This window comes from Pelecanus crispus, chromosome 6 (genome assembly GCF_030463565.1).
Source record: "Pelecanus crispus isolate bPelCri1 chromosome 6, bPelCri1.pri, whole genome shotgun sequence".
NCBI lineage: Eukaryota > Metazoa > Chordata > Aves > Pelecaniformes > Pelecanidae > Pelecanus > Pelecanus crispus.
In genome coordinates, this window is record NC_134648.1 from 49,398,786 (window position 1) to 49,411,210 (window position 12,425).

General features: G+C 42.7%; 1 protein-coding gene across 10 annotated transcripts in view; it reads left to right on the forward strand.

Moving 5' to 3' along the window:
• NRXN3 (neurexin 3) overlaps window positions 1-12,425 on the forward strand; it is a 1,006,895-nt gene that overhangs the window by 14,362 nt on the left and 980,108 nt on the right. The window contains exon 2 of one of the 10 annotated variants that reach the window (XM_075711856.1): window positions 3,131-3,135. The exons of the other annotated variants lie outside the window; for them this stretch is intronic. Coding sequence (XP_075567971.1) covers window positions 3,131-3,135 — 5 coding nt within the window. The remainder of the gene's footprint in view (window positions 1-3,130; window positions 3,136-12,425) is intronic. 10 annotated transcript variants of the gene reach the window in all.

Sequence of the window (12,425 nt, forward strand, 5' to 3'; positions counted from 1 at the left end):
AGAGAAGATCACATGCAAAAAATGAATTCCTGAAAAGACCTGGGCTTTTTAGCTTTGTTTTCTTTGAGCAGCTTAAAAAGAACATTTTAGTAGAGTTCTTCTGTGTCTGTTGCCCAAAAGTCTCTTCTTTAGACACTGAAAATGGTTCCAGTGTGTCCCATTTCTAGTGTTACCCTGGAAGACCAAGTTGCCTGGCAAACAAAAGGCACCCAAATGAGCAGAAAGTTCTGCATGGAATGAGGATGGTGGCAGATGGGACACGATGACCTTGTGCTTATTCTGGAAACAGTAGCATAATGAGACCTGAGTAGAAGCTCTTTAGCCCAGAAGTGCTCTCTTATTTTCTGTGTAATTGTGACATATTGCATTTAACTATACTGTTGTCCAACAGATACTCTGTTTTACTGCATAGCACACAGAAGTGTGAGTAGGACTCCTCTGCTCCGGGGTAGCTAACAGTTCTGACCTGGCATTTATTATAGAAGCTGTTTAAATTAAATTATTTGAAGCTGTAAGCGTTACTTATGGATTATTTTAGTGCAGTGCACAACAGAATTTAATTGGTGCTGTGAAGAAGCACATCACTGGAATTCCTTCAGGTCTGTAATAAAACTCACCAGCAGAACTAGGCCAGAAGGAAACAGATCTAAGCTAACAGGCAATGCCAAGATCAGGAGTGACATTTCTTGGTAGTGCTGTCAAAGTGGATCCCAAGATACTCACAGAAAAGAGAGTGGCAAGTCTAGGCTGAGATGTATTGCTAGAGCTATTAGCTCCATGTTAGGTGGTTGGAGAGTGGTGCAGGTCCATACCTGTGACTGTATGGATCTTTTCCTTAAATCTTTCTGGCAATCTTTCATAAGTCAAACCACACCTAAACACCAACACTCCAGCTGTTTCTTCCTCAGAGCAGAAATATGAGTAGTTGATTTTTGTAGCTGCTTATGGTTCTACTGCTTTTCCTCCAGCCTAATTGTCCCATCCAGGCTTCACCCTGGCAATGTTGGGTTCATCGCTCTGTTGGGAGTAGACAGCACTCTGACTTTGGCATTGATCCTTGTTCCTCTTGACCCCAACCCTAACGTGGTAGATGGAGGAGGCTGATTGCAGGAAGGGGAGGTGGAGTGAGAGAGATGACAGATGATGTGAGGAGAAAGCAGAGCTGTCAAGATGATCATGGCTGGCAGGGGAAGAGCCTCTCGCTTGTGACTGGTCAGGCCAGCTTTTGCATGCTGGAACTGGGAGGCAAAGCAGTCTCTCTGAGGCAAAGCTACCGGAGGCTGGGGGTTGGGCTCTGCAACTGGAGAAAAAGAAAGCGAACCAGCAAGGGAGAATGCAGTTGTGCTGTGCGTTTGAGGTGGGAAGGCTGCCCAAGCATGGAAAGCTGATCAGCCTTCAGGATGCCCAGTTGGAAGGTACAGCTGTACTTTCACATTTCCACAGTAGCATTTGTCTTCAGCTAAGTGAAGTATCAACATCTTTTGAGGATCTGTTCCTTGAGTGTCTGCTGGGAGGGCTCTAAATCTCCCTCCTTTTGATATTTGATTTCCTTGCTGGATTTGGCCACCTGATGCTAGAGACACACTCCTCACACCTTCCTAGCTCTCATCAGACGTGTCCCAAGAACCTTGCCAGGCATAAGAACAATGCAGCGATGCATGAAGCTCTTTTTTCCTACAACAGTCTTCTTTTTTTCTCATTCCTCTGCTCTTGGCTTTGGGGACTGGAGTCTTCTAGATCTTCAGATGTCACTGTGGATCCTGTTGGGCCCACACATTCCACATATATGAAATTAGAGAAGTTGTAGGAGCTTTGAGTCTCCCTTTTCTTTAATAGGATGACATAAAGATGCTGTGACCTTCTTTCATTTCCCTCCAGGCTTATGACAGAGAACTAGATAGTGGAACATGGCTAACACACTCAAGCTAAACTAATTTCTGAGAAAATCCTCATCTCTGTTCTCTCCTAAACCATTTGGTATGAATTACTTCTGTCTGTCTGAACTGATGACTCCTGATCCCTCTGAAATTCAAAGCCCTGCCAGCTTTAAGCGCTCTATATTTTCCAGGGTTAATCATTATATGGGATGGACACAACAGGCATCTCTTCTGTGTGTGGGAATCTCAGAAAAGAGCAGATGCCCCACTGTCATTCTCCATAAGGATGTGTAAATTGCAAGACATGAGGTAAAAGCTCCATCTGCTGGAACAGTTTTTGAAGGCCCTGTTGGAGACAAGCTCCAGCCTTCTGCTCTCAAATGAGGTGGCTTCATTCAGGGCCTCCTATAGCAGATAGGAAGGCAAAGACTAGTGTGGAAAAGATAGCAGGCAGAAAACAGATGTTACTCATGTGCTGACGCAGCAGCACCAAGGCTGTCTTGATCATCATTGGTACTGGAGCCATGTCCTGTATTTCTAAGGTGATTGACAAGGTCCTGCCTCAGACCTTGTCAGGAACAGCCCAAAGTCAGCCAGTATCCAGCAAACCAAGTATAATCTGTATGTCATGAGTCTGTGTGCTGCTGAGCAATCTGGAGTCAGTAAAAAGGTGGTCTGCACTGCATTTGAGACAATGGAAAATGTCTTTCCCTGCTGGTATGGAGAAAGACTGTGAAGAGTAAGATCTAGTGACAAAGCAGTACTAATGCTCACTACCAAAGGACCTGGTATATACTTGTCATCTGGTGAATTAGTATCATGAAAACTGGGTTATATTAAGGTGCTGTTAAGTGCTCAGAAGTTGTTCTTAAGAGTCTTAAGACTCTGAAGATCAAGATATCAAGTATAGCTTACAGGATGTCAGATGGTCCAACCAAAATTACTATAGTAATAAATAGGCCCCTTTGACCATGCCAGAGCTCTTTGCCAGCATCAGCTGAGTAATACCCAGTGCAGAATGAGTGGAGAAGGGATTCCAGTTCCTCCTGTGGGACTGAGTATGTCTATAGTCATTACTTCTGGCAACATATGGTTTCTTTATATGAGTCAAGCATTTCCTGAAGGAGATCCTGTAGGGCATAAAATTATAAGGAACAGTCAAAACCAAATGTGACTCTGAAGAACTACTGAAAGGTGGCAGCATGTAATTTACCACATTTTTAAGAGGGAGATGTGTTTAGACGTTATTAAAGAGGAGGTTGGCCAAGGCGGTCTTGCAGATGGCACTGGACATCCCAAACGCTATGGGTATGTCTGCCATGGTGGCAAGGTATTACCATGGAATATTACACATTAGAGGTTCAGACCAACCCTGAATGTTTTTACTTGAGACTTCATAGCTGTAATACAGGACAGGGCTGCATGTTCTGAAATGCCAGAAGGCCCAACTTGTGCTTTCTAGGGTTTTGCATTTTGTCATTGAATTGCAGTGAATGCAATTCTCAGATCAATAGATTTTACTTTCTTAGCAACCTGAATATCATGCCAAAAAGTTTAGTGAGATATTGGAGGATAACAGTCATCGTCTTCCCCTGTAATAACACAGCCCACATACATTATACACCTGCAAATTTGCAGTGGTGATTAGGAGCACTTTCAGAGTTTAGTGAATAAATCTTTGGAGACAGCCTCATCCTCTTTTGTAAACCACGGTATGGCTGTAACTATCTGACCTGTTTAATTTTTTCTATCTTTTTCCCCATTCTTTTTCAGGGTGTCACTCATAAGAAAGCTTGCCCCCAACAGAAGTGGGTTGCTTTCTCTGGGAGTCATGCAAGAGATTATGTAGGAGTGAAGAAGCAGCTTTTGCTCATGCTACATTACACCAAGTAATAAGGGAGGTTGTTTCCCTTTTCTAGGTCTGAAGGAACCTAGCAGATGCATAGATATTGTCTTCTGTCTGAAATTTAGGATAGTAAAGTGGACCTTTATCCACTGACATCTCCAAGCTCAAGACTGGCTCACAGTTCTTTTGTACCATCACCCAGTCTGTAGAACATACCTTGGAGTGGTGCTGTTGACCTCAGTGTGCCTAACACAAGGCCTGTTTTTTTTCCTGACCCTTCATGATATTGTGGGGGGTTCATCAAGCATTCAGCATTTGGAGTAGAAGAGTGTTCTACTTACCCCAGTAGATAGAAGCTACAACAGTTAATGTTTCACCCATAACAAGCAATTAAGTTCATGGACATTATGACTGATAGCCAATACCCTCCTCTTGGATAGTTTCTTCTTCTCTAGTAATTTACAAGTGGGGATTAAACTGTATTACACTGGTAAGAAGGAATCAGTGCCTTTCAAATGGTGGTGTGCAGAACTGATAGTATTTTGTTAGGCTTCACCGCCAGCCTTCTAGAGCATGGCTGAGGTCAATATATTCTATCTAGGCACCATAAAAGCAAGGGGATCACATGTTTCCACCTCACCTTTTTATGGCTAATCCTGGAGAAAAAGAATGTTCCTTATTGTCCTCCCCACAGTGACAATGGTCATGACCATTCCAGGGCAATATTACTATAAGGCCCAGATATCCACTTGAGCTATCTGCAGTGGTGGGTAACATGCTCTTGGAAGGAGATGAAGTTACAGTAATGTCCTGGAATAGAAATTTGTCACGCAGGTCTGCCTAGTGTTTCTGCTTGTATTACAGAGTTCTGTTGTGGCATGGCTGATAAGCAATATGTCCATGTAACGTTACATTATATAAACAGCCAGGGAGATGTACTCAGTTATTCTCTCACTGGGAAATCATTCGGATCTGGATATAGTGTTATTAACCCTGTTGCTCTATGCCTCCAAGCTGGCAAGCTTCCTCGCCAGACCTTTGATGTCCAGCAACTAGTGGCTGCTGAAAAAGTCCTTATAAATGTTCTATACATTCTGTTAAGACTTGTTTGCAAGGGAAGATACTATGTGCTCCACCTGCTGCTCCATATACTGCCTGTGCTAGGTTTCTATTGGCTTAATTTTGCAACTGTGTAGTTTTCTATTATTTCCCCATGGATTCTGCCTAATATCCAAGATTAGATGGTACAAGGCTATGATTTTCCTGATCACCTTTTACCAAATGACAGTGTTTGGGTTGTCATACCTGTCTAGATGTCCAGCTGGCCCCCACCCTTCTTCCATCTTACATGGCTGCATACCAGAATGACCTGCAGATAATGTTCCTAGTTGAGTGGCTGCTGTGCATGACAGATGGGAGGTGAGTGGCTGAATATGACTACTAGTTTGCTTCTTACAGATTCATGAGATTTTCCTATTAGCCAACAAGTTTTCATCCAGGAGGAGTTACTTCTCACAGTATGAATTTTAAATAGGAGCTGCTTAAAGCTATCTGAACCTATGCAAGCCTCTGGTAAAAAGATGGCTCCTACATGCTGTTCTTGCAACATGCTGGATTAATATTCAATTTTTGGGGTTCACCTTGCAACAATATCAGCATATCATGTACTTATGCAGTTACATCCAATCATCTATTCTGTTTTAAATTCAGTATTACCAGTATTAGTAAACCTTCAGGATCTACATTATACTGACTTTTTTTCATTAGAGACTTAACTTTTACCTGAAGCCTCAGTGTCTGCTTTCTAAAGTTTGCCTTGAAACAGCAAAGACTGTATATATAGACTGTACTATATTTGAATGTTTCTTCTTGTGCATGTCCCCTAATACAAAGACTCATCTTCAGCTCCTTCAGCTGTATCATGCAGCATTCAGTTGCAAAAAGATGGTACTGAAGCTCCATAACTCCATAACTGAAACCCCAACTTCATTCCTACAATGTCCTTGGGGTTCTCTGCAAATCATTATCTGTGCTGTTCTTCTTCTCAGACTTGCATTCCTCTGTGGAGGGGAAAGGAGTACGTCTCTTGGATCGCCTTCCTATGTATTTATGGCTATATCCAGCCCCTCAAAGATACACCTTTCTGAACCACTTAGAGGTTATATCCAGCTCTCTTTAAATGAGTGGGGTGTTTTGCATATCCAGGCACACTTCACCAACTGTTGCATAGTCTTCCATCCTTGAAAGGAGCAAAAACCTAGCTGGTGAAAGTCCTGAGCAACCTGTTCTAGTATGACCCTGAGGGATTCGGGGGGTCAGAATAGATGGTCTCGAGAGGTCCCTTCAAACCTCAACCACTTTGCGATTCTGTGGTTCTGTGAACTCAAAAGCAGATGTTAGTGCCTGTTTATGCAACATGTTGTGAGGTGGCAATACAGAATAATCAATTTTCTGTCTTGTTAAACATTACGTCTTTCAAAAAGCAGCTAGGTCAGATGCCATCTCTGGAATACTGTCCTTCAGTCACTCCTTGATATAGCTGAAATACTTTTCTCCTACAGTCCTGGAAGGCTACTGCTTTCCAGTCATTTCCAGTGGGATCTGCACTGACATATTCTTGAAGAAGAAAGAACAGATATTACCCTTTTAATAATTAGAGGGCATAGAAAAGAAGGTACAGTCCCTCTTCCAAATCTCTCAGCAATAGTACTTATGACCACCACTGAAATCCAAAGATGAATTGCATCTCTGCTCCCTAATGGTTATTGTTTTGTTTCAGGACTGTGTCTCTCTAGTGAAGGAAGCTTTTATTAGCTCTTTAAGTATGGGACTGATTACTCACCTGGCAGTGAATGAGGTTCTGTAAGATGTAATCAGAATTAAGCTGAGCAGCTTTCCCTGCTTCAAGCTGCAGTTATGGGCCCTGAATTGTTCAGGAATAAAAGAGGACTGTGGGTCTCCATAACCTCATCACAGACATGGCGGTACAAATACTCTGGGACAGCCTCATACATGCTTTTGGTCCAAACACCTTCCTTTTCCATGCTTTTGGTGCATTAACACTTAGAGCTGGATCCTAGCTGGTGAGGAGTAACAGTTCCTGGAGGAGAGGTACTAGCTTTTACTCATGCAACAAGTATCTGGTAGAAATTTTCTGCAAAGAGATTGCATTTAGAAATAGGAGATTAAATTGTGTTCTTTCTGTGCTTAAGACCTGTTAGTGCTAGTGTTTGACAGTGTGTTTGGCAGTCTTCTTGGTGGGGAGGTTGTGCTTTCTCAGTTTATACAGTGCTCAACATGTTTATGTACTGTTGGGGGCCAATTATTATGATGGTGGCTTTTCTGGATTCAGAAATCAGCCAGGATATGAACTGAGGGCTCTACACATCTGCTTTCACTTAGGTCATGGAAGGACTGCTAGCTGGGAATAACTTTGAATCTTCTTTGACATAGAGTGCATTTGAACTGGTGGCTTGGAGGTAAAAAGCTTCATACTGCTCAGCAGTGTCTTTTGTATAACAGATGTGAGAAAATGAGCGTGCAAGCCATTTATTGCATACACTCATTTTCACAGATTTAAGAAAGAGTAGAAACTTTAAAACTTTTTTTTCAATGCCAAAAAGATGTATAGTCTTTTTCCTATACCTTCCCTGGCTGTTTCCTGTTGTTCTGGGTATGAGCTTATGTGTATTATGTTAACATATTAATCAAAAGTGTTTTGGAGTCCATATGGGAAAAACAACCCCAAAATTCTTCTGCATGTAAGTGCTGGTAATTTTAGGGGCCTGATCCTAGTTCATTCAATGAAGAGAGACATCTGCTGAATTCAGTGGGTATGAGGTTCTGCCCTGCCCTGTGATTATGCACTTGGGTCTGCATCTGCATGGATCCCGCTGCAGGCTGGAGGTCTACATTTAGACATTCACACAAGAAAATTTAGTGCTTTGAAAGATGCAGAATGCAGCTGTTTCCCGTCATTATGTTGCACATTTACTTAAGTCAGCAGTTACTCTTTTCCAAGCAGCGCCTTTCAACAATAAACAAGGCAAATGCTTCCAATAGAACCTCTTGATGACTTCTATTTAATTTAAATATATATATTGCAGCAGCAAATACAGCAATAACATGGAATATAAACCCAACTAACACATACTCTAAATATGATATGTAGGTGTAGGAGGGAGAGCAAAAGAAGATGCATTTCTTCTGATTACTTATGCTGTATTTAGGGTGATTATTGTAAGTTGGAGGAGCATGCACTATATATTTTTATGTGTAATAAATAGAGTTCTCACTTTACAGGCACACTGGAACTCCATCCTAATTGGAATTGGAGTGAATGAATCAATAATTAGTTGATACTTACTTATACCAAACCCAGAGGCATGCTAAGCGCATTATAGATACCAAGTAAATTTGAAGATCATGGTCTTTATTTTCAAATCAGTAGGCAATTCAGGGAGATGAGTGTTTAGAACAGGAGACTGTGAGTGGTTCTTTGGCCAGAGAGACCTACGGAAACACAAATCTTAGCACCTGATGGCACCAGCTGGGTAACCAGCACTGTGGCAGCCTTTTCTGAGGAGTCTTACACTTAGAGCTGTTCCGCACTGGGGAGCGGGTGGGTGAGGGAGAGAGAGCGAGCGAGAGATAGTGTGCAGGTATTTTTTCAGACCTAAATAAGAAAGCTCAACAACAAACGGTGTAATAAAATAGATATTTTCATAAGATATAATAAAAAGAGGAATATAGATAGCGAGTAAATCTTATATCACTTCAGGGGTTGGGAACCCTGCTTTCATGCAGCATCAGATGGACCTTGGATGGATTTTCCTCCTCCTTCCTATGCTGTAGTGCCTTTTACTTTGTGTAGCAAACAGAATCATGTATCTTCTCCTGATGGGTTGGGATGTTATTTCTGTCATAACACCCACCAGCACACAGCAGAGGCTGGCACAGGGCACTGCAGTAGGTTCCCATGCAGCGGCTACTCCTGCTAATGTATGGGCTTCTCAAGCCCTAAGTACAAGGCCCAACAGAGCAGACATGGCCTGGTCAAGATCACTAACTCCTCAAATACAGTGTCTTCTGCAAGGCTCCCAATACAGAACTGAGTTACAATGTAATGTAATGTAATAAACCTAGATTTGATTCTGTATTAGCTATAATCAATATTGAGAAAGAAAGTGGGAGTTTTATTTCCCCTCCCCCCATTTTTTTCAAGAAGACATGTAAAATCTCAGGAATCTTAGGGAGGTGTGTAACATTGCGTGAGTTGGATTCAGTGGTGAAATGCTAGTAATTCTACTTAGACCTTCCAAAAAAGAGGTACCGTGATACTGAAGATACAATATCTGGGCTACTGGGTGGAGCCTGTTAGAGGTCCCTTTTAATGTGGAAAATGCCACCTCTTGATTTCTGTGGGACATTTGTGTTCCTCGCAGATGGATGTACTGTGCCGTTTCTGTCTTGGGATGCTGTGATGCAGCACAAGGAGTGTTGGCATATGGCCCTAGTAAGTGCCAGGTGTAACTGGGCAAAGGAGTCTTCCTTGCCCTCCAAGGCTGCACAAGCTGCTGCTTCTTCGGAGCTCAGGTGGTGGCCTCTGAGGCCCGTGGTACGGGATGTCCTCCCTGCTGTGGCCTGGCACCCAGGCCTGCTGTGAGCAGGGAAGGGCTCAGACAGCCCAAAGCTCAACCAGAGCAGCATCTCTGTTCCTGCCTCATGTAAGATTAGGTTGGCAGCAGAAGTGGGGATGGGGAGTTTTCCTCCTTGCAGGTTTCACCCTTGTTGTGCAGCCTCTGACCCTTTCCAGAGCAGGTTGGGTAGGAGTAAGAAATGAGAGTCAGGTGGGTTTGGAGAAGGGTCACCCTTCCTCTCCCCTCCACCCTTGCCTGACTAGGCTAGTCACAGCCTTCTGTGGCTCCATCTCTGCTTCTTTACATTGCTCTGAGGGGAATATTAACATCCTCTAATAACTCTGTCAGACTTATTGAGGGATTTGTTTTCTTAATTCCAGGACTGGGTACAGCAAATAGATTATAGCTTGGGCCACTTCATAGGCTTAACAAGCCCTTTCTCTGCTTACTTATCACTTTTTTTTCCAAATCTCCTTGTGTTAACTCCTTTTTCTGTTCTTTGTGTTACTATTTATTGAATATTCTCAGTGTTGTATATGTCACAGGGAATATGCCCAAAGATCATTCCTGTCCATCATTTTTTGGATGATAAGAGAGGAATGGAGGCAGCACAATTTGCAATGGATTTGGGGGTAGTAAATGCTGTCGTGGTGATGTTCTGAGAGCCAGACAAAGCTGAAAATACTCAGCATGCATGCAGGTTCTTGCTCAACAGGAGGAGAGGTATTCTTTTTGTGGCATATGGTGGGTAATGCCCTGGTTTCCGCTCTCTGTGTCAGCCTTGCAGGTGATGCAGACAAAGGTGAAATACAACAGGCCTGATTTCAGTTCTTTGAACAGATAGCAGAGTGCCTGCAATCAAACTGGTTTTAGCATCTTGGGTCACATGGCTAGTTCACTTTAGTGTAAGCCATAAGACTGCTCAAAAATAGGTTAATTTTTGTGGTGGTCAGCATGGGAAAGTCCACTGTTGTTTATCATCATCAGCAAGCTCCCTGTTGTCTTTATGTTCTGATAACCTTCTAGCATTACTGCCTTTGCTGGATCTGAGAAGAAGTAGCTATGTTGGTAAATCCAGGAAAGGCATTCCTGGCAGGGAGGGTGTTTCATTTAGGGAGATCCATCCAGTTGCCATCCCTTCCTGATGCCTAAATCAATTAAAATAGGAAGGTGGTTGGACAGAAACTGGCTCCTGTATCCCTATGATCTGTTGTGTGAGTCACCTACAGTTTACAAGAACATCTCTTGCTATGATATGATACAGCCACCAAAGTGTCACATTGGTTGATTTAGTCCTTGTTAAAGTCAAGAGAAAATTGGGCTTATAATGGGAAGCTAGTTTCAGCTGTAGTTAGAACAACATGAGGAAGCCGCTGTCCATGGGAATGTAACTCTCTTGCAAGTAGTTTTTGAAACGCTTTGCAATGTGTGAGGCTTTCTCGCCCTGAAGGGACATCTGAATGAGGATAGGAGTTTCCAGCCATAAGTGTTTGCATGGGAGCAGGTGCAGAGGTGCCTAGGTAATATTACAGAAGTGTGAAAAACCAGGCAGAAGTATGAGTAATGTATGCTTTTAGAAGGTCATAGGTTCTTGTTTCATCTGAGCTGGGAGGGAAAGAGAAATCATCATTCTCTTTTTACCACTAAATATGACCCATGCAAATGCAAACCCAACTTTCTATGTAACCCTGCCACTGCTCCTAATATATGAATGGCTTATAAATAGTGGTCCCAAATATCATAGTTAAAGGCAGGGAAGACATTTAGTCCCCTTTTTTTCTGTGAGTGGCTACTTAGGTGGGAAAAGCTTTGGCACTTCTAGTACGTAGCATGATGAACCATATGGTGGCTTTTGCTGTTTGCATGGAACATTGAATGACAAATTGTAGCATTTGTGGAGGAGACTGTGTACTGTACATGCATAACTTGGGCACATGCTATCAGAGTGTCCATGTTTTTCTATGATATGCTTTGTTTGTCCTCTGGGATCTACTCCTCCTTCACAGGAGCTATAGCTTGTTCTTGGCCCAAGTGTTGCAAGTGAATTCTAGGGCAGATGGGTGCTCTTTATAGGGCTGCATGCGTGGTACTGCTAAACAGAAAGAGAAGAGGGGGTCTGGATCTGCACCAGGCCCTGGTGAGGAACAAGGACCTCCAGAGAGGTAGAATGCTGCTAGGCTGATATGTTCAAACACAGTCTATATTTCTTATTCATAAACTTGTCAGCCTATGTATCTGACAAGAATAATAGCTTTGTTCTCATTGGATTTTTGGCCAGATTGTGTAATACTATATACCCCTAGGGTAGGGACAGGCTTCTGATGGGTTTAGACATGCACTAAAATATACTAGTTACACAAGTGGCCTTGTACAACTAACCCAAGGATAAAATTAAAAACTGATCCTGCTGTAGATAACTTAGATGTCTTTTCACTGAAGGCACACAATGGCTGCCATATGCAGAGGGTCTTGATGGACAAGACCCAAGCAACAGGTAGGGGATGCCTAGTGCGATATATTCAGCTGCAGGTTTTAAAAGAACAAATGAAAATACTGTTTCACACTGCATCAATTTTAGCTCCAGAAGACACCAGACAAATTCAAGAAGGGAAAAGTCCATCAAGGACTGTTAAATATTTTGATCATGATGCAACCTCCACCACTCTGTCATTGCTGGAAGCTGTTAATAAGGGTATTGTGAATTTTCTCAGTTCCTTTGACTCTTCCCTGAGTACCTGTGCTTGGCTGCTGTCAGAGGCTCGGCCGTGGTGTCTGCCCTGCTCCATTACTGAAGGTCTTAGCTTGTGATGCCTGGCAGCTGTTACTGATGGGATTGTCTGGGGAGAGTGCATTTTGAGTTAGAATATTAAATTGTAGAAACTGGGATTGGAAAAGGTCTGAAGGGCCAACTAGTCTTTCCAAGACAAGATCAGGTGTATCTGAAAAATTAATGAGAAATACTTGTCTAGTCTTTTCTTAACAGTCTCCAGTGCTGGTGACTAACTCCCAGTAGCCAAGCTATTCCAGAGCCTTACTACCCTGTTGCTACCAAATTTTTCTAGC